At 49.2% G+C, this 27762-nt stretch overlaps 1 protein-coding gene across 5 annotated transcripts in view; it reads right to left on the minus strand.

Moving 5' to 3' along the window:
- Positions 1–926: 926 nt before the first annotated feature.
- Positions 927–27762, minus strand: part of LOC112222093 (protein SOGA1) — a 73818-nt gene continuing 46982 nt past the window's right edge. Inside the window, exons 5-14 of one of the 5 annotated variants that reach the window (XM_024384697.2) lie at positions 25903–27249; positions 21585–21698; positions 18824–18976; positions 18220–18450; positions 17483–17638; positions 17027–17194; positions 5450–5704; positions 4349–4422; positions 2730–4233; positions 927–2541 (exon numbers count right to left, since the gene is read on the minus strand). In XM_024384697.2, the coding sequence (XP_024240465.1) occupies positions 2389–2541; positions 2730–4233; positions 4349–4422; positions 5450–5704; positions 17027–17194; positions 17483–17638; positions 18220–18450; positions 18824–18976; positions 21585–21698; positions 25903–27249 (4155 nt within the window). In that variant the 3' untranslated portion in view covers positions 927–2388. Of the gene's footprint in view, positions 2542–2729; positions 4234–4348; positions 4423–5449; positions 5705–17026; positions 17195–17482; positions 17639–18219; positions 18451–18823; positions 18977–21584; positions 21702–25902; positions 27250–27762 lie in introns of all 5 variants that reach the window. The other 4 variants (XM_024384698.2, XM_024384695.2, XM_024384696.2 and 1 more) reach the window with 4 other exon arrangements.

The raw sequence follows: 27762 nt of genomic DNA on the forward strand, positions 1-27762 counted from the left end.
CAAAAACCATCAAGCGCTATGATGAAACTGGCTCTCATGAGGAACGGCACAGGAAAAGAAGACCCAGAGTTACCTCTGCTGCAGAGGATAAGTCCATTAGAGCTAACTGCACCTCTGATTGCAGCCCAAATAAATGTTTCACAGAGTTCAAGTAGCAGACACATCTCAACATCAACTGTTCAGAGGAGACTGCATGAATCAGGCCTTCATAGTCGAATTGCTGCAAAGAAACCACTATTAAAGGACACCAATAAAAATAAGAGATTTGCTTGGGCAAAGAAACACGAGCATTGGACATTAGACTGGTGGAAACTTGTACTTTGGTCTGATGAGTCAAACTTTGAGATTTTTGGTTCCAACCTCCTTGTCTTTGTGAGACGCAGAGTAGGTGAACATATGATCTCCACATGTGTGGTTCCCACCGTGAAGCATGGAGGAGGAGGTGTGATGGTGTGGGGGTGCTTTGCTGGTGACACTGTCTGTGATTTATTTAGAATTCAAGGCACACTTAACCAGCATGGCTACCACAGCATTCTGCAGCAATACGCCATCCCATCTGGTTTGCGCTTATTGGGACTATCATTTGTTTTTCAACAGGACAATGACCCAACACACCTCCAGGCTGTTTAAGGGCCAAGAAGGAGTGTGATGGAGTGCTGCATCAGATGACCTGGCCTCCACAATCACCCGACCTCAACTCAATTGAGATGGTTCTGGATGAGTTGGACTGCAGAATGAAGGAAAAGCAGCTAACAAGCCCTCAGAATATGTAGGAACTCTTTCCAGACTGTTGGAAAAGCATTCCTCATTAAGCTGGTTGAGAGAATGCAAAGAGTGTGCAAAGCTCCAAGGAAAAGGGTGGCTACTTTGAAGAATCTAAAATATATTTTGATTTGTATAACACTTTTTTGGTTCCTACATGATTCCATTTGTGTTATTGCATACTTTTGATGTCTTCACTATTACTCTACAATGTAGAAAATAGTGAAAATAAAGAAAAACCCTTGAAAGAGTAGCATGTCCAAACCTTTGACTGGTACTGAACAATATCTCAAGACTTCAGTGGTGACATGAGAAAAGGAAGGAGCTAACCTTCTGTAGAGGACATTGTGTCCTGTTACATTTAAAGCAGGAGACGAGAGGTCAGGAACACAGACAGTCGATGGCTGAGGATGAAGCAGAAACACTGTGCAACAACAACTGCCTTCACTATATGGGAATGCTGCAAAGGCATTCTAGAATGAGCATTCTGTCACTCACAAACACAGTGCACGCACGCACACACACTCACACGTTAACAGATTAGCCAGAGTGTAATTGGAATTGTAACGTAACAAAGGAATGCATTGTCTCTCGAAATGGGACAAGTTTGTTTTTTCCTGGCAGGGAGTTATCTTTACAGCTGGGATCCTCTTATACACCTACATCCTACAGTATAGTACACACACGAGACAAAACTCATAGGGTCTCAGAGTCTTAACCTGCATCCTATCAATGTGTGCCAACAACAGGCAGATTACAAACATTCAAACAACCTTTAGAAAACAGAATCATCATATCATACGTAACATAAGGACGTAAATGTCCTACCCCTTCATTGGTTGAAAGTCTTTCAGAAAAACAACAGGGAGGTAGTTGACATAAAAAAATAAACATACATTGATGAGATGTTTTTTTTATGGTTGTTGGTTGATAATGGCAAGAGGCGGTCCACACCAGTAGAATCCTCTGCTTGGTGTTAGGGAGGAGGCTTGGACAGAGCTCTCCAGATGCTGGGTTGGGAAGGGACTGGTGCTGGCTAGGGAATTGGACTGGGAATAGGATTGGTATTTGGAATGGGAGCAGCTAACAAACCACCTCATATCCCTGTCGGTTGGGAAGATCCACTTTGTAGAAATCTAGTAGCCCAGTGTGTTTTCCCTATGCAATTCCAAAAATAGGACTGTCTGAATTCCTAGGTGGTCGTTTCCACAAACCGTTTGTGTGCAAAATAGCACCCTATTCCCTAAATACTGCAGTATATAGGAAGTAGTGTGTCATTACTGTTCCAGTATGTGTGTTGTGTGTGAGGTTGTTGTCCTGCTGGTAGGTGGTTCTGGTGCTCAAAGAGGAATCCTAGGAGATTCTGGTCTTCTTATATCCTTGGCATTAGAATGTGCTGCATGGGTTGAGTTCCAATTCCAGACGTGTGTGTGTGTGTGTGTGTGTGTGTGTGCATGTGACAGTGGTTCTGTGTGGCAGTTTGTGAGGGATTGTGTGTATGTACAGTATGTATGTAGCAGTGTGTTGGTGTAGCCTAGATGTTTGTGTCTACATTTTGTGACAGTACTGTAGCTTATGTGGCAGTGTGTTGGTGAGGCAATATGTGTGTGTGTTCTCACTGATCCATCACTCATTGCCTGCATCCACTCTCTCCTCCGTTGCCGTGGAAGGCTCCTGAGAGCGGTGCATGCAGTGGCCCAGTGAATGGCGTGTGGCTGAGCGGGAGGGCCGGGCGAAGCAGGATGTAAGAGACTGGGAGTTGCAATCACACGCTGCATCCTGGGACAGTGAGGAGACATTAAATAGTTATGTTATAATGCAATCCAATGAAAGACAGAGCTGCTCAAATAATCTGGTTGGATATGATGTCCTGTATGTGTGTTTGTGTGTGCATGTGTGTACCCCTGTCTCTGTGTGAGTGTCTGTCCCTGTCTCTCTGTGTGTGAGTGAGGATGTGTGGGACCTACCTCCATGCTGGAGCTCAAGGTCAGGTCCCTGGCAGTGAGATCGTTAGCAGGGGCCCCCAACTCCTCCCTGGGCATCTGTCTCATGAACCTCTTGTTGACGATCTTGGTGACGCTGTCGTTCCCCACCAGCGAAACCCCGGAAAGGCACTCAGGCTTGGGCTCATCCATGGCCCCCACCTCCCTCTGCCCCCTCTCCCCTCCCCCGGGCATGGTCGTTCCGGTCCGGCCGCACACATTCCTGAAAAACTCCTGGAAGGGGCCATATTTCTGGGCTCCGGTGTCTGGTCCAGGGCCAGAGGGCTTCCCTGCTGCCTGGCGGGCTGGGCTGGCCCCTGGCTCACTCTTCCACAGGGACTCTACGCTGCCGGAGTGTTCCACCACGCTGAATAGGCTGGACAGGCCATCGTTGAGGCCGCTGAGCACGGGGCTGTCCCTGGTGGTGGTGGAACGGGCCCAGGCCGAGCCGCTGGAGGTCGAGGACCGTTGGTGGAGGTTCCACAGGCTGCGGTCTCTGGATGAAGCCGAGGACAATCCTCCTCCGTCCAGCTTGGAGGAGGAGGCGGAAATGCGTCGCTGTAGCTTGGGGGAGCCAAACTTGGGTGAGCAGCAGGGCCTGTCGATGCGGCTGTGCACCTTATCCAGTGATGAGGAGATGTGGCGCGAGCGGGCCGAGGCCAGCGACGACGAGGGCCGGGGGGACCAGGAGGATTTGGTGTGGAAGCCCCCCACCCCCCGAGACCCGAGCCCGTCCGTCTGCAGCCCCACGCTCACAAATTGGACCGTCTGGGTGGAGCGGCTAGACACCCCCACCGTCTGGCTGCTCGCATCCTTGCTGCAATTCCTCTCCAGAGAGCTGGAGCGGATGGCCTGGCGCACGCAGTTGGTCATCTCCTTCATGTCGTCCGAGAGGTTGGCAGAGATCTCCAGGCCATGGAAGGGCGCCACCCCCGCGCCACCGCTGCTGTTCTCCAGAAGGTCCCTGTGCTGCTTGGACAGAGAGCTCAACCACTGGTCATAGGACGAAGAGGAGGCAGAGGAGGAGGAGGAGGGAGGTTGGCCCTCCAGGGCCACAGCGTCTGAGGGAGTTGAAGCCCGAGACAGGTGGCCTTGCTGGGCTTGAGGTTTGTCCTGCTTCTCCTTGGCCAGCCGGCTCTCCATACGGCGCATGGTAGGGGGGCTGTAGTAGATGCGGATGCCGGTCTTGTCTGGGGCCGTGTAGCTCCTCTGGATGCTCTCCAGGTCCAGGTAACTGCTGGGGGAGCTGGGACAGTCCCACGTCTTGAAGGGGGCATCACCCTGCTCCATCAGAGCCATCTCATTGGTCAGGTACTTCCAGTTCTTCCTGGTGAGGTCACCCGGGTCTGTGTGGGTTAGAAGGGGAGGGGCCTGGGTACTGGGCTGGTCCTTCTCTCCCTCCTCATTGGCTGTACCATTGACCTCCTGACCCGGAAGGAAAGGACAGGCCTCCAGCAGACCCTCCAACATGGACGGGAAGGACTTAGTCCTGATAGAAGAAAAATTATATCACTAAACATGATCGTTTTATTATTCAGCTATGACTATACATTTTTTCATGATCTTTGAAAAATAGCTTTTTATACATTAAATACATATGTTACCTTGATAAATTGGTTCCATTTGTAACAACGTCCAGTGCAGTTTTTGTTTCAGGGGTGGTTTTGTAGTGCAGAGACTGAGGGAGAAAACCAGGAGACATTTTTTTGTTTCCTGTCCAGCCAGTCCGATAGTTTTATTGGCAATGTTTAATGGAGGACATGAGGATGTGGCCATCATCTAGGAGCTACAGTATTTATCCCTGACAAAGGCCTTGCTGTCCCTGTAATGATGCTGACTCAGGAGCTTTCAGCTCACAGGGGGATGAGCTCACACACACACAAATAAAAACACATATTTCCTCTCGGGGGAGAGGAGGCGAGGGAAGGGAGAAGAGGAAGGATGGGGTGGTTCAAATGAATCCTACAGTATATGACTGCTGTATTTTGATGCACAATGCAAATGTGACTGACAGAGAAGCAACAGTAGGGCTACGACAGATAGGAGAAAAGCGTAGCGAGAGAAAGAGGCGTCTGTCTGAAATAATGACGTCCTCTTGTGTGCTTGGCCTCAGTGCTATGTTCCTGTGCTGTTTTCTGACACAATAAGTACTGGAGTGCGAGAGACCTATTCTCCAAGACCAGCCAGTCAGTTTTGGGACAGACTGGATGACAGCCAGACAGACACAGGTAATGAGGCTTTGCTGGTAGAAGAGCCAGTCACTCACTCACTCACTCACTCACTCACTCACACACACACACACACCTCCAGTGTGGTCTGGCCATGCAGCAGACACACTCATGTTCAGCAGCATGTTGTCTCTCCCTGCATTCCACTACTGGCCAGTTATGCCTAACCCCTCTATGGAAAACACTAAACAACTAGTCACAGAGTACAGTAATGCATACACCCCAACAATGTCCTACCAGTGACATTAACCTTCCATTGCACCCCAACAAAAGACCACACAGAGATTTTTTTTTTGCCAAAGATGATGAGGAGAAAGGAGGACAATTAGGATAGTCACTAGATGCTACAAGGGTAGTTAGTGTCACTCTCAGTACTCACCACATGGCTAAGCTATAATACTAGACCATGCTATAATAGAATAGAGTGTAGAGCAGAATATAAGCTTATCAGGACTGAGGTGCCAATAATCCAGTTACCATCTTGCACTGTAGCCTCTGCTCCCACTGGCCCCTCTCCTGACTGAAATGCTCTAGGAGCTCCAGCTTCTCGCGGTTCCAGTTCCTCTCGCCCATCTGTAGCTGCTTGGTCAGGTCCATGACGGCTGCATATGAGTCGGCCAGGAGGTGCTGGTGCTCCTCACGCTCCCTCTTCAGTGCCACCTTCAGTTCGGGAGGTCCTTGGAGGTCCTTCTCCCCCCCGGCCAGGGCAGCCAAGCCCGCCTTGCTCTCCAGCTGGGGGGAGGGTGACAGAGAGAGGGTTGGTGAGGATGGTGATTATGTGACACTATGGGGGATGTTGTGCTTGTTCCATACATGTTTGAGCAGCTAAATTACATTTATATGTGATGATGTAATACCAAAAGTAATGAATACCCAAATGCTCAACAAACACATCCTACACTCTCACTGATTAACACTCCAGATACATTTATTTCAATTTCCTTTCTTTTTGTCCATCTCTGAAAACACTAACATTTTCATCTGAAGATCTAAACCGACTATTAGCTTTTAAGTATTCCTCCCTCTATAAAACGAGATGTGGAGCGAGGCACTTAATGAGAAAGCCCTATAAATAAAGAACAGCAGCAGATGCCTCGTGTGTGTGTTACGTTTAAGTCATCCTTCCCTTGTTTCTAAGATTGATGAGTTTACAGGTTCTCTTCCGTCACATTAAAAGACAACAGTTAAAGACGCCCGCTACGTTACTCCCATCCCATCCTCTCCTCTCCGCGTTGCGGGGCTGTGACTAAATGGTTGTCTGCAGGTTTACAGCACAGAGAAAGACATTTGCTCTGAATGCTCCCAATTCACCCCAGATTCCCCCCAAAACCACTGAAGACAGATATGAGTCCCAAATGGCACTATGTTTTAGTGCACTACTTTTGACCAGGGCCCACATAGGCCTCTGCACTATACAGGGAATAGGGTGCCATTTGTGACACAGCCTTCCTTAGAAAACTGTCTGTTGGCATCTGTAGGCATTAGGCCATAAGCCTGGTTCCACAGTGCAACAGCTGCTGGTGCCATGCCACATTGCCAGGATGCTATCCTACTTCTGTGATTGGCTGAGCAGGGCAGGAAGAGATTGGACCCAGCTTTGCCATCCAGTTCTTTCCTGGGCACCAGCCCAGTGGGTTTACACAATACAAGGGCACAGTAACGGCATAGTTTATAGGGGTGAAGGGGTAAAGGGAGAATAGTAACAATTTGTGCGCGTGTGTGTGTGTGTGTGTGCACCCTCTCAGGATGGGGTGGTTCAAATGAATCCTACAGTATATGACTGCTGTATTTTGATGCACAATGCAAATGTGACTGACAGAGAAGCAACAGTAGGGCTACGACAGATAGGAGAAAAGCGTAGCGAGAGAAAGAGGCGTCTGTCTGAAATAATGACGTCCTCTTGTGTGCTTGGCCTCAGTGCTATGTTCCTGTGCTGTTTTCTGACACAATAAGTACTGGAGTGCGAGAGGCAGCAGATGATGAGTTTCTTAAAAAATAAGAAAAGCAAAATGAATCAAGCTCTGATTATGCCATAAAGGTTAGTCAGTAAATCTGATCGAATAAAATAAATGCAATGCATTTGGGGAATGGGCAAGCTGTTATCTTTTTTGATGGAGGTGGCTGTTATGGTGACCATATTACTGCCACACCGGCGATCACGAGTCATGACCACAGTCAAATTCCACATGACCATTTAGTCATGATAACTAGGCTTCTCAAAGCTCATAGCCTACCAAACGTGCTAACTGCCTGGTACTCAGCACTCTATTGTCCCTCTAATCACTCTGACATCAATGCAAATATAATCGAATATCTAATCAAACACTTCATCAGAACCCATGAGCTGTTGTGTGAGAAAACAGAGTGATGGCCTCTATTAAAAAGAGGAGGATTCCATCAGCTTTCTATAGGCTAGGTCTACTATATTTATTTCTCAACTTTCCTAATTTCAAGCACATTGCTTCTCTTTACAACAGGAGTATAGCCTACCTGGCTGGCATGAAAATGAACCACGGGAAAAGCGTCCTCCATTTGCTATATTAGCGCATCGATGACACATTTTTCCCCCTGCCCATGTTTTGAGACAGGTGCATGACAATGGTCTATTCTAAATCCAAACAAATTTCACAGATATTATTTAGTATATGTAAAGACACGATTCAATCAAGAAAACAATATTAGCCTATGACTTGTGAATTATATATTATCACTTGTGAATGATGCCCAGCTTTTATGCTGTAAGGCAAGAAACAGCGCATGCCTTTTTTTTGTCGCACATCTAACGTAGCTTAGCCCATAGGCCTATATGTTTTGATAAGGTTTGTATCTCAGCTAACATGGCCAAATGACTTCTTAAAATTAAGCACATTAATCTGCTTTACAACCGGTGTAGAGCCTAACTGGCATACAGTGTATTCGGATAGCACTCAAACCCCTCGACTTTTTCCACATTTTGTTACATTACAAACTTATTCTAAAATTGATTAAATTGTTTCCCCCTCATCAATATACACACAATATACCAAAATGACAAAGAAAAAACAGGTTTTTAGACATTTTGGCACATTTATTCATCAATGATCTCTCTGTACTTTGCTCCATTTATCTTTCCCTCGATCCTGACTAGTCTCTCAGTCCCTGCCACTGAAAAGCATCCCCACAGCATGATGCTGCCACCACCATGCTTCATCGTAGGGAGGATGCCAGGTTTCCTCCAGACGTGATGCTTGGCATTCAGACCAAAGAGATCAATCTTGGTTTCATCAGACCAGAGAATGTTGTTTCTCATGGTCAGAGAGTCCTTTAGGTTCCTTCTGGCAAACTCCAAGCGGGCTGTCATGTGCCTTTTACTGAGGAGTGGCTTCCGTCTGCCACTCTACCATAAAGGCCTGATTGGTGGAGTGCTACAGAGATGGAAGAACCTTCCAGAAGGACAAACATCTCCACAGAGGAACTCTGTGATTGAGTTCTTGGTCACCTCCAAGACCAAGGCCCTTCTCCCCCGATTTCTCAGACAGCTCTAAGAAGAGTCTTGGTGGATCCAAACTTCTATAATTTAAGAATGATGGAGGTCACTGTGTTCTTGGGGGACCTTCAATGCTGCAGACATGTTTTGTACCCTTCCCCAGATCTGTGCCTTGACACAATCCAGTCTCGGAGCTCTATGGACAATTCCGTGGACCTCATGGCTTGGTTTTTGCTCTGACATCTGTGAGACCTTACAGAAAACATCTCAAGGATGATCAATGGAAACAGCATGCACCGGAGCTCAATTTCGAGTCTCATAGCAAAGAATCTGAATACTTATGTAAATAAGGTATTTCTGTTTTACACTTTTTAATACATTTGCAAACATTTCTAATGACCTGTTTTCACTTTGTTATTTTGGGGCATTGTGTGTAGATTGATAATAAAATTAAAAATTAAAATGTATTTTTTCCCTTTTTCTCCCCAATTTTGTGATATCCAATTGGTAGTTACAGTCTTGTCCCATCGCTGCCACTCCCGTACGGCCTTGGGAGAGGCGAAGGTCGAGAGCCGTGCGTCCTCTGAAACACAACCCAGCCAAGCCACACTGCTTCTTGACACAATGCCCGCTTAAATCAGAAGCCCACCTTACCAATGTGTCATAGGAAACACCGTACACCTGGCGACCGTGTCAGCGTGCATTGCACCCGGCCCGCCACAGGTGTCGCTAGTGCGCGATGGGACAAGAACATCCCTGCCGGCCAAACCCTCCCCTAACCCGGACGATGCTGGGCCAATTGTGCGCCACTCCATGGGTCTCCCGGTTGCGACAGAGCCCGGACTCGAACCAGGATCTCTTGTTGAAACAATTAGCACTTAGACCACTGTGCCATTCGGGAGGCATTGATGAGGATTGTTATTTAATTATCAATTTTTAGAATAAGGCTGTAACGTAACAAAATGTGGAAAAAGTTTAGGGGTCTGAATCCTTTCTGAATGCACGGTATATAGGCGGCGTGTGAGTTTCACATTTGGGAAAGATAATTCTCCTCAGCAAAATGCAAGGATTACATGCATAACCGCACTTGTGGTCACTTTTGAGAACGGTGTTTTCCCGCTAATTGATTGCATTTTGGAACATTCACGCTTTTAGACAGCCAATTGCTGTGTGTGCATTGCTGCGCTTATAATGAGAAAAATCGCCTAATAGTTTATCAACATTTTAAGCTAAATGTTCTGATCTGTTGCATCAGCCTCATCGACTTTAAACGTTTTTTTAATGCTAGTGGTTGTATTAATTTGGGATCGATTGCATCCCACAACGGTACCTGTCACGCCCAGATCTGTTTCACCTGTACTTGTGCTTGTCTCCACCCCCTCCAGGTGTCGCCAATCTTCCCTCCTATACAGTGGTTTCGAAAGTATTCACCCACTTGGCATTTTTCCTATTTTGTTGCCTTACAACCTGGAATTAAAATGGATTTTGGGGGGGGTTTATATCATTTGATTTACACAACATACCTACCACTTTGAAGATCCAAAATATTTTTTTATTGTGAAACAAACAAGAAATAAGATTAAAAAAACTGAACTTGAGCATGCATAGCTATTTACCCCCCCAAAGTCAATACTTTGTAGAGTCACCTTTTGCAGCAAATACAGCTGCAAGTCTCTTGGGGTATGTCTCTATAAGCTTGGCACATCTAGCCACTGGGATTTTTGCCCGTTCTTCAAGGCAAAACCGCTCCAGCTCCTTCAAGTTGGATGGGTTCCGCTGCTGTACCGCAATCTTTAAGTCATACCACAGATTCTCAACTGGATTGAGGTCTGGGCTTTGACTAGGCCATTCCAAGATATTTAAATGTTTCCCCTTAAACCACTCGAGTGTTGCATTAGCAGTATGCTTAGGGTCATTGTCATGCTGGAAGGTGAACCTCTGTCCCAGTCTCAAATCTCTAGAAGACTGAAACAGGTTTCCATCAAGAATTTCCCTGTATTTAGCGCCATCCATCATTCCTTCAATTCTGACCAGTTTCCCAGTCCCTGCCGATGAAAAACCTCCCCACAGCATGATGCTGCCACCCCCATTCTTCACTGTGGGGATGACATTCTCGGGGTGAGGGGAGGTGTTAGGTTTGTGCCAGACATAGTGTTTTCCTTGATGGCCAAAAAGCTCAATTTGGCCACTCTTCCGTAAAACCCAGCTCTGTGGAGTGTACGGCTTAAAGTGGTCTTATGGACAGATACTCCAATCTCCGCCGTGGAGTTTTGCAGCTCCTTCAGTGTTATCTTTGGTCTCTTTGTTGACTCTCTGATTAATGCCCTCCTTGTCTGGTCCGTGAGTTTTGGTGGGCGGCCCTCTCTTGGTAGGTTTGTTGTAGTGCCATATTCTTTCAATTTTTTAAATAATGGATTTAAAATGGTGCTTCGTGGGATGTTCAAAGTTTCAGATAATTTTTTATAACCCAACCCTGATCCTTCTCCACAACTCCACAACTTTGTCCCTGACCTGTTTGGAGAGCTCCTTGGTCTTCATAGTGCCGCTTGCTTGGGTGTGCCCCTTGCTTAGTGGTGTTGCAGACTCTGGGTGCCTTTCAGTACAGGTGTAAATATACTGAGATCATGTGACAGATCATGTGACACTTAGATTGCACACAGGTGGACTTTATTTAAATAATTATGTGACTACTGAAGATAATTGGTTCCACCAGATCTTATTTAGGGGCTTCATAGCAAAGGGGGTGAATACATATGCACCCACCACTTTCCATTTTCCATTTTTTGGGGTGAATTTTTTTCATTTCACTTCACCAATTTGGACTATTTTGTGAATGTCAATTACATGAAATCCAAATCAAATCCATTTAAATTACAGGTTGTAATGCAAAAAAATAGGAAAAACGTCAAGAGGGTGAATACTTTTTCAAGGCACTATATCCCCTGGGTATTTATACCTGTGTTTTCTCTCTGTCTGTGTCAGTTTGTCTTGTTTGTTCAAGCCTACCAGCATTTTGTGTCTCAGCTCCTGCTTTTTCCAGTATCTATTTTCTTGTCCTCCTGGATTTGACCCCTGCCTGTCCTGACTCCGAGCCCGCCTGCCTGACCACTCTGCCTGCCCCTGAGCCTGGCTGCTTGCCCCTTCCCCTGAGCCTGGCTGTCTGCCCCTGAGCCCGGCTGTCTGCCCCTGAGCCCGGCTGTCTGCCCCTGAGCCCGGCTGCCCCTGAGCCCCCCTGAGCCCGGCTGCCTGCCCCTGCCCCTGGCCCTGGCTGCCTGCCCCTGAGCCTGGCTGCCTGCCCCTGAGCCTGGCTGCCTGCCCCTGAGCCTGGCTGCCATCCTGTACCTTTGCCTCTACTCAGACCTTCGCCTCACCTGAACCTGGGCCTGCCTGCCGTCCTGTATCTTGACCCCACTACTCTGGATTATCGACCCTGGCCTGCATTGACCTGTTGTTTGCCTGCCCCTGTTGTTACAATAAACATTATTACTTCTACACAGTCTACACTTGGGTCTTCCCTGAAACCTGATAGTCTGGTACTATGTTTGGGCTCCCGAGTGGCGCAGCGGTCTAAGGCATTGCATCTCAGTGTTTGAGGTGACACTACAGACACCCTGGTTCGATTCCAAGCTGTATCACAACCGGCCATGATTGGGAGTCCCTAACCTTTATTTAACTAGGCAAGTCAGTTAAGAACAAATTGTTATTTACAATGACGGCCTACCCGGCCAAACCCGGACAACGCTGGGTCAATTGTGTGCTGCCCCATGGGACTCCCAATCACGACCGGTTGTGATACAGCCAAGAATCAAACCTGGGTCTGTAGTGACGCCTCTTGCACTGAGATGCAGTGCCTTAGACCGCTGCGCCACTCAGAAAGAGAGTCAACGCTTTGATGATGGCCATGATTCACACAGGTGACACCTTTTTCTCTTCTAGTGATACACAAACAAAACACAAATCAGGATTCTAACCCGGGGTCAAATCTAGACTTCACCCAAGGCTACAGACTGAGTCATGCTCCTACAGTCCATGTAGGCCATTATTTCATCAGGAAACATCAATGAAAAAAACAAGTTAGTTGTGTCCAGTTTAATAAAGGTGTAGAACCAATGCACAAGAAGCCCCTTTTCCTGTCTCCACAATCCTTATTTTCCCTCTCTCCCTCCCTCCCACCCTGACACACAACACATTACTACTGCCAGGGAGGAGAGAGACAAAAGCCTCTACGGTGGATACAGGAGGAGGAAGGAGGGGGAATGGATCAATGAAAAACCCTGGCCCAGGTTGTAAATTGTGACCCAGTTATGGTGTTGAGTAGCTGTGTTGGCGCCGCCAGGAAAGGGATCCCCATGGCACAGTGCTGCTCTCAGGGCAGGCAACCATTTAGCTGTGCCCTTACAGACCCACGGAGGAGGGACTGCAGAGGGAGGGAACAGTCTGACAGGACCAAGGAAACATGCCTCAAACTCTCTCTGTGTCTACTGTACTGTACCTCTCTCTCTCTTAAAAAAATAAATAAATCCCTCTCTCTGTTTATTCCCCCTCTCTCTATCCCTCTACCTTCTCTGCTATGCAATCTGGTTTCAGAGCTGGTCATGGGCGCACCTCAGCCACGCTCAAGGTCCTAAACGATATCTTAACCGCCATCGATAAGAAACATTACTGTGCAGCCGTATTCATTGATCTGGCCAAGGCTTTCGACTCTGTCAATCACCACATCCTCATCAGCAGACTCGACAGCCTTGGTTTCTCAAATGATTGCCTCGCCTGGTTCACCAACTACTTCTCTGATAGTGTTCAGTGTATCAAATCGGAGGGTCTGCTGTCCGGACCTCTGGCAGTCTCTATGGGGGTGCCACAGGGTTCAATTCTTGGACCGACTCTCTTCTCTGTATACATCAATGAGGTCGCTCTTGCTGCTGGTGAGTCTCTGATCCACCTCTACGCAGACGACACCATTCTGTATACTTCCGGCCCTTCTTTGGACACTGTGTTAACAACCCTCCAGGCAAGCTTCAATGCCATACAACTCTCCTTCCGTGGCCTCCAATTGCTCTTAAATACAAGTAAAACTAAATGCATGCTCTTCAACCGATCGCTACCTGCACCTACCCGCCTGTCCAACATCACTACTCTGGACGGCTCTGACTTAGAATACGTGGACAACTACAAATACTTAGGTGTCTGGTTAGACTGTAAACTCTCCTTCCAGACCCATATCAAACATCTCCAATCCAAAGTTAAATCTAGAATTGGCTTCCTATTTCGCAACAAATCATCCTTCACTCATGCTGCCAAACATACCCTTGTAAAACTGACCATCCTACCAATCCTTGACTTTGGCAATGTCATTTACAAAATAGCCTCCAATACCCTACTCAACAAATTGGATGCAGTCTATCACAGTGCAATCCGTTTTGTCACCAAAGCCCCATATACTACCCACCATTGCGACCTGTACGCTCTCGTTGGCTGGCCCTCGCTTCATACTCGTCGCCAAACCCACTGGCTCCATGTCATCTACAAGACCCTGCTAGGTAAAGTCCCCCCTTATCTCAGCTCGCTGGTCACCATAGCATCTCCCACCTGTAGCACACGCTCCAGCAGGTATATCTCTCTAGTCACCCCCAAAACCAATTCTTTCTTTGGCCGCCTCTCCTTCCAGTTCTCTGCTGCCAATGACTGGAACGAACTACAAAAATCTCTGAAACTGGAAACACTTATCTCCCTCACTAGCTTTAAGCACCAACTGTCAGAGCAGCTCACAGATTACTGCACCTGTACATAGCCCACCTATAATTTAGCCCAAACAACTACCTCTTTCTCAACTGTATTTAATTAATTTATTTATTTTGCTCCTTTGCACCCCATTATTTCTATCTCTACTTTGCACATTCTTCCATTGCAAAACTACCATTCCAGTGTTTTACTTGCTATATTGTATTTACTTTGCCACCATGGCCTTTTTTGCCTTTACCTCCCTTCTCACCTCATTTGCTCACATTGTATATAGACTTGTTTATACTGTATTATTGACTGTATGTTTGTTTTACTGCATGTGTAACTCTGTGTTGTTGTATCTGTCGAACTGCTTTGCTTTATCTTGGCCAGGTCGCAATTGTAAATGAGAACTTGTTCTCAACTTGCCTACCTGGTTAAATAAAGGTAAAATAAATAAAATAAAATATTTATTCTCTCTCTCTCTCTTTATTCCCCCTCTCTCTCTCCCTCTATTTATTCTCTCTCTCTCTTTATTCCCCCTCTCTCTCTCCCTCTATTTATTCCCCTCTCTCTCCCTCTTTATTCCCCCCCTCTCTCCCTCTGTTTATTCCCCCTCTCTCTCCCTCTATTTATTCTCTCTCTCCCTCTTTATTCCCCCTCTCTCTCCCTCTATTTATTCTCTCTCTCTCTTTATTCCCCCTCTCTCTCTCCCTCTATTTATCTCTTTATTCCCCTCTCTCTCCCTCTATTTATTCCCCCTCTCTCCCTCTATTTATTCCCCCTCTCTCCCTCTGTTTATTTATTCTCCCTCTGTTTATTCCCCCTCTCTCCCTCTGTTTATTTCTCCCTCTGTTTATTCCCCTCTGTTTATTCCCCCCTCTGTTTATTCCCTCTCCTCTGTTTATTCCCCTCTGTTTATTCTCCCTCTTTATTCCCCCTCTCCCTCTGTTTATTCCCCCCCTCTGTTTATTCCCTCTGTTTATTCCCCCTCTCCCCCTCTCTCCCTCTATTTATTCTCCCTCTGTTTATTCTCCCTCTGTTTATTCTCCCTCTGTTTATTCTCCCCCTCTCCCTCTGTTTATTCCTCTGTTTATTCTCCCTCTGTTTATTCTCCCTCTCCCTCTCCCTCTGTTTATTCCCCTCCCCTCTGTTTATTCCCCCTCTCCCTCTGTTTATTCCCCCCTCTCCCCCTCTCTCCCTCTATTTATTCTCTCTCTCTGTTTATTCCCGCTCTCCATCTGTTTATTCTCTCTCTCCATCTGTTTATTCTCTCTCTCCATCTGTTTATTCTCTCTCTCCATCTGTTTATTCTCTCTCTCCATCTGTTTATTCTCTCTCTCCATCTGTTTATTCCCCACTCAATTGAAGGGCTTTATTGGCATGGGAAACATGTGTTAACATTGCCAAAGCAAGTGAAGTAGATAATAAACAAAAGTGAAATAAACAATACAACTGAACAGTAAACATTATACTCACAGAAGTTCCAAAATAATAAAGTCATATTATGTCTATATACAGTGTTGTAACGATGTGCAAATAGTGAAAGTACAAAAGGGAAAATAAATCAAACATAAATATGGGTTGTATTTACAATGGTATTTGTTCTTCACTGGTAGCCCTTTTCTTGTGGCAACAGGTCACAAATCTTGCTGCTGTGATGGCACACTGTGGGGTCTCTCTCTCTCTCTCTATCCCTCCTCTCATTATTCCTCTCCATCTCTTCCTCTCTTAATTCCTTTTCTCTTTTTTGCCTTCTATTTCCCCACTGGTCTGATAATATATACATTATCTCAGTGTAATGTGGTGACCTGTCTCAAACCCTGTTCATTTATGTCATTACGGAGGATGTTGTTATGAGAGTGTCTCAGGTTCCGAGGAGTCTGTATATTAACCTCATCTCTCACTGCCAGTTACCTCTGTCGCTCACTCACAGATGAGCACACACACACACACACACACACACACACACACACACACACACACACACACACACACACACACACAGTGAACAGAGGTCTGGGGGAAAAGTAGACGGCCAAACTAAACCCCAGACAGATAGATTGGCACAAATCCACCACCTCGGTATATCAGCAGTTTCAAGGCACTTGTCAACATGAGTATTGGTGATTAAATGAATACCCAGTGACTGATCCATACTTCTGATCATCTGTAACATAACAAACAGCTCCCCACAGCTCGGCAGCTTCTCTCAGTAAAACTGTGACAAATGACAGGTCATGTCATCCTTTATGAATGGGTAACTTGATCTTCGTACAGCTTCAGAGGGTGCTATCCTGCATGATGAATGAAGACCTTTCTTATTAATAACTAGAAAAGCCCACTTAATGGTCAGACAATCTTTGCCTCAGACATCCAGGCAGCCAACAGGAGAAACGATTGGAGCCCAGTAGGTATATAGCAGGTTTAACTGATCAGGCAAGAGTCTACTCTAAAGTCTTTATTCTACCTCCAATTAGGGAACGATCCTAACCCTGGTGGCCAGAGTCCAATTATCAGCCCTCTCTATCCAGTAGTCTGGTGTAACGGCTGATGTATTACCCTCCCAGGGATGCCTTATGCTAAGCCTCTAAGATAATGGTCAGGCAGGAACCGTGACAAATCTGAAATCCATTGGTCTGTAAGCTACATAATAGACTGGCCTCTGAACTAGCCAAATAAGGTTTTTAGTTGGTTTTCGGTAAACTATGGGCTTGAAACTATAACTATACAACAGAGGGTTTCTATAGACTAGCTAGCACAAAACCATGTCAGCCATATTGAGTGTACCCATGATGGTGAAGTCAAATTTCCATTCTAGTAATTATTTTTCTATGCTAGTTGCGCCCTTCTAGGTGGTGTGGTCTTACCTGGGTAATGAGGCTCTTGAGCTCTGTCCTCTCCACCTCCCAGGAGGCCTTAGCGCGGGCAAACTGCTGGGTCAGTTCCTGTGAGCCCTGGCGCTCCTCTCGCAGCTCTCCGCTCAGATCCTGGAGCGCTCCCTTCAGGTCCGCCAGTGTGCTGCTCACGCCGCTCGTCTAGGCCACGGACAGGATGGAGAATCAGTGAATGACCTCTCAACGTTATAGAGATGAACATGACATTTGAGAGGATCTCCATGTCATGCACTTGATCAATAACAGCTGTTTCCTGTGTGTTGTCAGGGTTGTCTTCAGTAGACACTAAACAGAAAGAACCGACTGAAACCGAGAGGAACAACCTGAACTTGTCCAATAACAAAGGCTTGTTTTTGTTTTCTGTAGCAAAACATTTTTTGCAACGGTGTGCACTAATGAATATGACCTAGGTGTGACCTGTTCCTGCACCTGTGTGTAGCTCTTCTCCAGCACACAGAGCTCCTTGGAGATGGTGGGGCAGAGGTGCTGCTCCTCTGCGGAGGTAATCTTGTTGTCTCCCTGTTGGGGGTGGGCGGCCAGACTCTCCTCCTCCAACAGCAGGTACAGGTCCTTCAGGCTGTTCACCTGTAGGGAAACACACAGCAAATTAGTAGTCAGCCAAGTTTCTTAAACAGCTAATTTATTTGATTTAACCCAGTAAGTTGATTGAGAACACATTCTCATTTACAGCAACAACCTGGGGAATAGTTACAGGATGAACGAGCCAATTGTAAGCTGGGGATGATTAGGTAACCGTGACGGTGGACACCAGGGTTAACAGCCCTACTCTTACAATAAGTGCAATGGAATCTTTAGTGACCACAGAGAGTCAGGACACCTATTTAACATCCCATCCGAATGACGGCACCCTACACAGGGCAACGTCCCCAATCACTGCCCTGGGGCATTGGGATATTTACATCGTTTTAGACCAGAGGAAAGAGTGCCTCCTACTGACCCTCCAACACTACTTCCAGCAGCATCTGGTCTCCCATCCAGGGACCAACCAGGACAAACCAACGCTTAGTTTCAGAAGCAAGCCAGAAGTGGGATGCAGGGTGGAATGCTGCTGGCTAACGAGGATAAAATAATATCAACCAACCAAACTACTATGCCACAGCTAAGTGGCTGATTCAAAGGGAGAGGGTGGCTAGTCAGTCCCGTACCTCCAGGACATCCTTGGCCTCCGTGTCCAGCTTGCGTCCCAGCCGCCACTGTTTGAGGAAGCAACGCAGCTTGAGGCTGAGCAGCAGCAGGGTCTGCTTGAGCTGCTGGGACTCCTGCAACATCAGGTTCCTCTCTTGGCTCCAGAACTTCTGCTGCAGCCGCGTCTGCAGACTCAGACTCTGTAGCTGGAAGTCCCTTCTCGTCAGGGCCTTCTGGTGCTCCTCCTGCAGCTGGAGACAGAGGGAGAGACAAACACACGCAGGCAGGCAGGCGTACGCACACACACACAGAGAGAGAGAGGAGACAGGCCAGTCAGTGGGCTACAGGGGCTCACAGTGCCAGTGTTGTTATGATAAGGGATTACGTGCAGCACCGTTTATGGAGTTTGCTTTAGCTGTTTTGCTAAGTGGGTGAATGCATGTATATAATAAATTGTTGTTGTTGTACATATCATAGTAGTGATACCATACTGTTCTCAGGTGTGGTGCCTACTCTATTAGCATTGACAAGACGTTACAGTAACAATGCTCTGTGTGGTTTAGAAGGGTTTGACTGTAGTCAGTGTTGTGTACATAGATATAGAACAGTTTGATGATTGTGTACCTGTGTGAATGTCTGTGAGCTGCTGTGGGTGGGGCCTCTGTGATCCCGTCTCTCCACAGTCAGTTCCTCCTGCCTCTCCACAGTCAGTTCCTCCTGCGTCCTGCAAGCATTGTCCCTCGCCTCCAACAGAAGGGCCTGCAGCTCACTGATCTGCTGAGGGAGGGAGGGATACACCATTATAGCTAGATTACCATACACTCTGCAATGCTAGAACACCCTGTAAAGTGTAAAGCATACCACACCACTTCCCACAACTGAAAAATATCCTCCATTGATAAAACAGTTACTGGAGTTACTGTTCCCCGTAGTAGTGTTCTTCTTCACTTCTCGCTAACCCGTGGTGGGGGAACAACAATCCAACCTGTCACACAGTTAAAGACATACAGCACACTCACACACCCACACTGGGCCCCATGGTCCAACAAATACACCTCATCTGTAGTACCGTCACATGCTTCATTTGGCTGTTGAGTGAGAGGAGTTCCCCTTAGTGTTCTTCTTCTTCACTTCTCGCTAACCCGTGGTGGGGGCCACCCCAGCCTAACCCGTGGTGGGGGCCACGCCAGCCTACCATTAGCGCTAACCTACGAAATGCTACTCAAATGGCCTCCGTTCTAATGACAGGCACAAGACCAGCCACTCAAGCTTTTCATTATCACTCAGTGCCCAACAGTTTTTCTCTTCACCAATTAGTGTGTAGAATTTGATAAGGTGGGTCAATGGGGGTGTTCTGTGGAAGACTGAAATACCCCGAGGGGCATTAATAGACTCTGAAGGTTTTAAATATTATTCCAATATCTACTGTGTCATAATGTTCCATGGATATCTGTGTTTAAATGGCACTTTAAGACTACTGCTGTGTTTTGAGGTACAATAACAACCTTTATGTTTTGTCCCAAGATTCTCTGAGGGCTTTGACAGATAAGTGAAAATACAATATTATTTTAATGTTAGTTTATTTAGATGTTGCATTGCTGGAATCATTGTTTTTTTCCCCATTTAAAAAAAATTCTTTGCACACTCAATATCTACTCATAATCTACTACAATCTACTTGGTTATTACTAGGGATAACCAACATCTTGGCAGTATGCCCTCCCAACAACTCTACCCTCCCTGTGTATTCTGAGAGAGTCCCTGCCAGTGCAAGTTCCAATTGCACTATGACACTGTAGCTCACTATTACTCAGCCAGTCACAAATGGATTTGCAGCCAATTTTTTATATAATTTACACCGTAGCCCGCTTCTGCATTTCTCCCCCTTTCTCCTTCTCCTCAGCAGCCTCTGTAAGTGACTTCTGACACCCTCTTTCTCTCACCAAAGGGATCCAAGGAGTAAGAGTGAAGGGAGCTCAATTTCAGCTGCTAAACCTTTCAATTTCCTCACATTCCAATGCATATTCGCCTCATTGACCATAACAGTTGTATAAAAGGCTTACATTCCCTAGCCAAGCCTTAGACACAGACTCCATGCATATAAATGGATAACCTGCTGTCAGTTTCCAATGCCTTTCACAGCATTATGTCAGTCTTACTGTCCCGCAGAAGAATCTTCTATTTAAGTTCCTTTGTGAGCAGGATATAGTACCCTATTTTTAACATTACACAGTTACACTGAAAGGGTTGGTTGGTGGTAATGGACACAAGAGGCACCACTCAGTGGGGAGAGACCAGGGTCGTATTCATTAGCCATTAAACAGGAGAAAACTGACTAAAACGGGGAGGGACTACCTGCACAACATTTTGAAACTATGTTCCCTAATGAATAGGACCCAGAACACAGTCAGCCTGATGGACCCCAGGTTCCCACCAACATCCATGTCCATACATCAGCCCTGTCATGCTTCTATCGACCGACCCTGTCTCTACAGACACACAGAGCACTCAGGCAGTCTGCGTGTGATAACGTCGCCTGGCGTAGGGCCAAGGTGTTACTGCCTGCCTGTCCTATCCCCTGTCCTTTCCCCTCCTTCCCTCACCGGAGCTGGTCCTGATCTCCCGGACCTGGCAGCCTCATCATTGATCACTGAGAGGGGAGAGGAGCAGGGTGGATGATAATGTGTAGAAGCCAACAGTAGTTTGTCATGCAGAGGTTACTGAGAGAGACACAGGGTGAATTATTAGACCTACTTATTTCAAACACGTGGCCCGTGGGCCAAAAGTCACCCACAAGCTGATTTAATGTGGCCTGCTGAATGATGTCATAGTTAACCATCTACTAACATTATATAATTCTATATTTCGAGAATGTGTTTACTCTGGAGAACCTTTAATAACCAGCCTACTGACAGCAACAATGAGTTTCTCTAGTTCTCACAGTTAGGGAGTGTGTGTTCAGATGACTAACTGATTATGTGCTACAGTACAGCCCAGAGAGAAACCTTCCCTTTCATGACATATTATAAAAGCAACATTGTATATCCTGTAACAGGAGAGCGGGCTGTGGCGATTGTGTTGCTCTCTGCTCTATTCATTGCTTCTGCAGTTGCCCCTCCCTCACAGCCCAGGTTTCCAAGGAGACCTGCTACGGAAAGGTCAAACGAACACTGAGCAGCAGACACTTCCTCTGCTCACTTCAAGAGCTGATGTCATTGTGTTTACTGCAGTGTGATTCCAACCTGATTCCCCCACTATCTATCACATGAAAGAACGAGGGAGGCGATGTTTGGGCCATCAAGGAGTGCACAGTGTGTGTGTGTGTGTGTGTGTGTGTGTGCGTGCGTGCGTGTGTGTATTTAGACTGTTCTATAGCAGTGACCTACCAGGGCTGTGTCCGTCTCCTGTTTAACCTGGTTCTTGTTGTTGTCAATGTGGCTGTCACCCTCCTCCTCCTCCTGACCTTTCACTTCGCGCTCTGATTGGTCCCTAAAGTCGGGCTGCTGCATGCATGGGCAAGTTAATGAATAAAAATGAAACAAAATAATAAAAAGAGGGAAAGAGGAACAGAGGAAAGGGAAGGAAGAAGATGAGGGGAGACATATGGTAGGGAGAGAGGGAATCGAAAACAAAACAATACAACCAAAATGGAAGATCCGCAAGACACATTGAAAATAAAAAATGAACCTCACAGGACAAATAAAAGTATGTAAAGGAAAAACAGCTTTGTCAGAGTGGCGTAGGACAGAGTGGAGAACAGAACCAAAACAATGATGAGAAGTACGAGCGACGGCTGGAGGGTTGGGGGATGGGGGTGGGAGTGAAGGACCGTAAGAGGAGAGTGTAGGAGAGGGGATTAACATAATCAAAGGAGTGAAAGAAGAGAGGAAGAAAGGGAAAGGGAAACAAGTGAAGAAAGCAGCGGTCATGGTGCCCATGCAGTGAGAGGGGGGAGAGGGAGGGACGGGGTGAGAGAGGGAGGGACGTGGTGAGAGAGGGAGAGACGGGGTGAGAGAAGGAGAGACGGGGTGAGAGAAGGAGAGACGGGGTGAGAGAAGGAGAGACGGGGTGAGAGAGGGAGGGACGTGGTGAGAGAGGGAGAGACGGGGTGAGAGAAGGAGAGACGGGGTGAGAGAAGGAGAGACGGGGTGAGAGAGAGAGAGGGAGACAGGGTGAGAGAAGGGAGAGACGGGGTGAGAGAGGGAGAGACGGGGTGAGAGAGGGAGGGACGGGGTGAGAGAGGGAGAGACGTGGTGAGAGAGGGAGAGACGGGGTGAGAGAGGGAGAGACGTGTTGAGAGAAGGAGAGACGGGGTGAGAGAGGGAGTGATGAGATGGGGAGGGAGAGGAGGGACGGGGTGTGAGAAGGAGAGACGGGGTGAGAGAAGGAGAGACGGGGTGAGAGAAGGAGAGACGGGGTGAGAGAGGGAGGGACGGGGTGAGAGAAGGAGAGACGGGGTGAGAGAAGGAGAGACGGGGTGAGAGAAGGAGAGACGGGGTGAGAGAAGGAGAGACGGAGTGAGAGAGGGAGAGACGGGGTAAGAGAAGGAGAGACGGGGTGAGAGAAGGAGAGACGGGGTGAGAGAAGGAGAGACGGGGTGAGAGAAGGAGAGACGGAGTGAGAGAGGGAGGGACGGGTGAGAGAGGGAGAGAGAGGGAGAGACGGGGTGAGAGAAGGAGAGACGGGGTGAGAGAAGGAGAGACGGGGTGAGAGAAGGAGAGACGGGGTGAGAGAAGGAGAGACGGAGTGAGAGAGGGAGAGACGGGGTGAGAGAAGGAGAGACGGGGTGAGAGAGGGAGAGACGGGGTGAGAGAGGGAGAGACGGGGTGAGAGAAGGAGAGACGGGGTGAGAGAGGGAGAGACGGGGTGAGAGAAGGAGAGAGAGAGGGGTGAGAGAGGAGAACGGGGTGAGAGAAGGAGAGACGGGGTGAGAGAAGGAGAGACGGGGTGAGAGAAGGAGAGACGGGGTGAGAGAGGGAGAGACGGGGTGAGAGAGGGAGAGAGGGAGAGACGGGGTGAGAGAGGGAGAGACGGGGTGAGAGAGGGAGAGATGGGGTGAGAGAGGGAGGGACGGATTGAGAGAAGGAGGGACGGGGGTTGAGAGCGGGGTGAGAGAAGGGAGAGACGGGTTGAGAGAGGGAGGGACGTTTGAGAGCGGGGGAGAGACGTGTTGAGAGAAGGAGAGACGGGGTGAGAGAGGGAGTGATGAGATGGGGAGGAGAGACGGGGTGTGAGAAGGAGAGACGGGGTGAGAGAAGGAGAGACGGGGTGAGAGAAGGAGAGACGGGGTGGGAGGGAGAGACAGGGTGAGAGAAGGAGAGACGGGGTGAGAGAGGGAGAGACGGGGTGAGAGAGGGAGGGACGGGGTGAGAGAGGGAGAGACGTGGTGAGAGAGGAGAGAGAGAGGGGGGTGAGAGAGGGAGAGACGGGGTGAGAGAGGGAGAGACGGGGACGGGGAGAGAGGGAGGGACGGGGTGAGAGAAGGAGAGACGGAGGAGAGAGAGAGGAGGGAGAGGGGAGAGAGGGAGGGAGGGAGGGGTGAGAGAGGGAGGGACGGGGTGAGAGAGGGAGAGACGGGGAGAGAGAGGGAGAGACGGGGTGAGAGAGGGAGGGACGGGGTGAGAGAGGGAGGGACGGGGTGAGAGAGGGAGGGACGGGGTGAGAGAGGGAGAGACAGGGTGAGAGAAGGAGAGACGGGGTGAGAGAGGGAGGGACGGGGGGGTGAGAGAAGGAGAGACGGGGTGAGAGAAGGAGAGACGGGGTGAGACGGGGGAGAGGGAGGGACGGGGTGAGAGAAGGAGAGACGGGGTGAGGAGTGAGAGAGGGAGGGACGGGGTGAGAGAGGGAGAGACAGGGTGAGAGAAGGAGAGACGGGGTAAGAGAGGGAGGGACGGGGTGAGAGAAGGAGAGACGGGGTGAGAGAAGGAGAGACGGGGTGAGAGAAGGAGGAGAGACGGACGGGTGAGAGAGGGAGAGACGGGGTGAGAGAAGGAGAGACGGGGTGAGAGAAGGAGAGACGGGGTGAGAGAAGGAGAGACGGGGTGAGAGAAGGAGAGACGGAGAGAGGAGAGAGGGAGAGACGGGGTGAGAGAAGGAGAGACGGGGTGAGAGAAGGAGAGACGGGGTGAGAGAAGGAGAGACGGGGTGAGAGAAGGAGAGACGGGGTGAGAGAAGGAGGACGGGGTGAGAGAGGGAGAGACGGGGTGAGAGAAGGAGAGACGGGGTGAGAGAAGGAGAGACGGGGTGAGAGAGGGAGAGACGGGGTGAGAGAAGGAGAGACGGGGTGAGAGAAGGAGAGGGGTGAGAGAGGGAGAGACGGGGTGAGAGAGGGAGAGACGGGGTGTGAGAAGGAGAGACGGGGTGAGAGAAGGAGAGACGGGGTGAGAGAAGGAGAGACGGGGTGAGAGAGGGAGGGACGGGGTGAGAGAAGGAGAGACGGGGTGAGAGAAGGAGAGACGGGGTGGGAGGGAGAGACGGGGTGAGAGAAGGAGAGACGGGGTGAGAGAGGAGAGACGGGGGAGAGAGGAGAGAGACGGGGTGAGAGAAGGAGAGACGGGGTGAGAGAAGGAGAGACGGGGTGAAAGAGAGAGGGAGGGGGGTGAGAGAGGGAGAGACGGGGTGAGAGAGGGAGAGACGGGGTGAGAGAGGGAGAGAGAGAGGGAGGGACGGGGTGAGAGAGAGGGGGAGGGAGGGACGGGGTGAGAGAGGGAGAGACGGGGGTGAAAGAGAGAGGGAGAGGGGAGAGAGAGGGAGAGACGGGGTGAGAGAGGGAGAGACGGGGTGAGAGAGGGAGGGACGGGGTGAGAGAGGGAGAGACGGGGTGAGAGAGGGAGGGGACGGGGTGAGAGAAGGAGAGACGGGGTGAGAGAGGGAGAGACGGGGTGAGAGAAGGAGAGACGGGGGGAGAGAGGAGAGAAGGAGAGACGGGGTGAGAGAAGGAGAGACGGGGTGAGAGAAGGAGAGACGGGGTGAGAGAAGGAGAGACGGGGTGAGAGAGGGAGAGACGGGGTGAGAGAAGGAGAGACGGGGTGAGAGAGGGAGAGACGGGGTGAGAGAGGGAGAGACGGGGTGAGAGAGGGAGAGATGGGGTGAGAGAGGGAGGGACGGATTGAGAGAAGGAGGGACGGGTTGAGAGCGGGAGAGACGGGTTGAGAGAGGGAGGGACGTTTTGAGAGCGGGAGAGACGTGTTGAGAGAAGGAGAGACGGGGTGAGAGAGGGAGTGATGAGATGGGGAGGGAGAGACGGGGGGATGGGGGTGAGAGAGGGAGGGACGGGGGGAGAGAGCGGATGGGGTTGGGACTCAGTTGGCCTCTAATGGAGCTTAACTCTAAGCATAGAACCAACTTTACTAGAGTGCATTTACTTGGATATGCAAGTTGTATTTTGATGTGTGTAAATAGATGGTGGCTTATGGCTTCTATGATTTCTTTATCATTCTAGTTGTCATGCAGCACAGTGGTGTCTCCATTTGAGCCTTGAGCTCTATGTAGCATCTATAACAGGTTATAAGGCATCAAAGCAGCATGCGTGTCATGTCATGTGTGCCGGCAGGGAGAAACCATAGTGTGAGCTGGGAAGGGGTGGGAGCAAACGGAACAGAAATAATAGCCTTGCTACAAAAAAGGAGCATATGAAAGAAAAGGAAAGAAACAAAATCAATAATAAATGAGTGGTGGGAAGAGGAGGAGGGTGTTCATTCTTACCTTCTGCCCTGCAGTGATCTCACCCGCCTGGTCGTCTGGAGGGCAGGGGTGTGAGGCAGAGGGCGTATCCACCACGGAGTCTCCAGCTTCGGACAGTAGAGGCAGGGGGGATGCCACTTCCACCTGCTCCCTCCCAGGAGGGGCGCTGCCAAGGCTCTCCACTCGCTTCACGAAGGCCTGGAGCTGGGTGTGCAGTGCTCGCAGCCTGCCCGTCAGAGCCTCCACCAGGGGCAGGTCCTGGAGCTCCGAGGGTTGGGACTGCTGGCTCTTCTCTGGGACACAGGGCTCTGCAGTCTCCCCGGAGGAGTTGGAGGAGATCTTGCGGTAGAGGGAGAGGGAGGGGCAGTTGGAATCAGAAGCGGTCAGCAGCTGGATGGCTGTAGAGATGAGGCGGGCCTGGTCCCTCATGGCCAGCAGGGCCTCATGGTCATTCAGCCCCAGGGGGACGTTACCGTGCAGGTGAATGGGAACCCCCGTTGACGTCTTCTTCTCCTTCTCCTCCAGGGGCTTGTTCTCCCCTCCGATGGGGCCTTCCCGGCACGCTTGGCTGGGGAGGCACTCGGCCGAGTCCCCTGCCTCAGCGTCGGTCTCCAGGGTGGGCCTAGAAGAGCTGTGGTAGGAGGCCAGGTCGCAGCGCTGCAGGTTGGACAGCAACACACGGTTCTCGTACTGGAGCTTCTTCACTTTGCCGCTCAGCTCCCCGATCTGGAGCCTGGCGGCCTGCAGCAGCTCCTCCTGGGGGGCCTCGGTGCTGATGAGAGCTCCCCCACCATGACCATCCTCCAGGAGAGAGATGGACGAGGAGTCATCCTGGTTTGGGTCCAACGTCAGCGGCAGCTCCGACTTGTAGCGGTTGATCTCATTCATCAGCAGCTTGTTCTGCTCCTCCATCTCCAACAGCGAGCGCCGCAGCAGCTCCGCTTCCTCCTCCACAAACTGCAGGTGCCTCTGGAGCTCCATCACGTTATCCAGACCACCTCCTCCAGGGCCTCCCATGCCTCCCAGCCCCAGCCCTGGAGGCAGCTCCTGGCCCTTCATGTCGTCCATCTCGGCCCGTAGGCCACGGTTCTCCACCTCTAGTTCCACGATACGCCGGCTCAGCAGGTTGGCTTCCTCCTCCACCAGCTTCAGGTGAACTCTAACCTCGGCCTCGCGGGTGTGGGGTGAGTCGTTGACCTCCTCCACGGTGAGTGAGGCGTCCACATCGCCGTAGACCGAGCGGTACTTGGCCAGCTCCTCCCGCATTGCCTCGCTGTCCTTAGCCATCTTGGTCAGCTTCTTGCACATGAGAACGGACTCCTCCTTGGCAAAATGGAGCTGGCACTTGAGGTCAGAGTTGTCCTCCTGCTGGCCCCAGAGAGGCACAGAGACCAGCTGTTAGGAACACTGACAACACACTGACTCACACACACAATGACAATATATCCTTTCACATACCACAGAGAGAGAGACCGAGAGAGAAAGATTGCGAGGCCAAAATTACAAAAAAAAAAAAAAAAAAAAATGTGTGGGAGTTTCTTTCTGGCTTAAACTCATCTGACATCCTCATATTAACCCTTTCAAATATTTAGACCAATGCTATGGATTTTTTGGGGGCAAAGTGGGATAGGTTGATGCAACACTGGGGAGTCATGCATACTATATTACAGTGTAATGTTTGCTAGCTGGGGGCATTGAGGTACATTGGTGTATTTATAAAAGACATAAGCTATTTTGAATATTAAACACCCGCTATTATTTAACCAACTGACTCAAAATGGTGAAGACCCATTAAATAATGTGTTGTGTACTTTATTGGTGATGGGGCTATTTCCCAGAACATCAAACACAGTCTGGAGAGGGTTTACACCAATTACAGTA

This window comes from Oncorhynchus tshawytscha, linkage group LG22 (assembly GCF_018296145.1).
Source record: "Oncorhynchus tshawytscha isolate Ot180627B linkage group LG22, Otsh_v2.0, whole genome shotgun sequence".
NCBI lineage: Eukaryota > Metazoa > Chordata > Actinopteri > Salmoniformes > Salmonidae > Oncorhynchus > Oncorhynchus tshawytscha.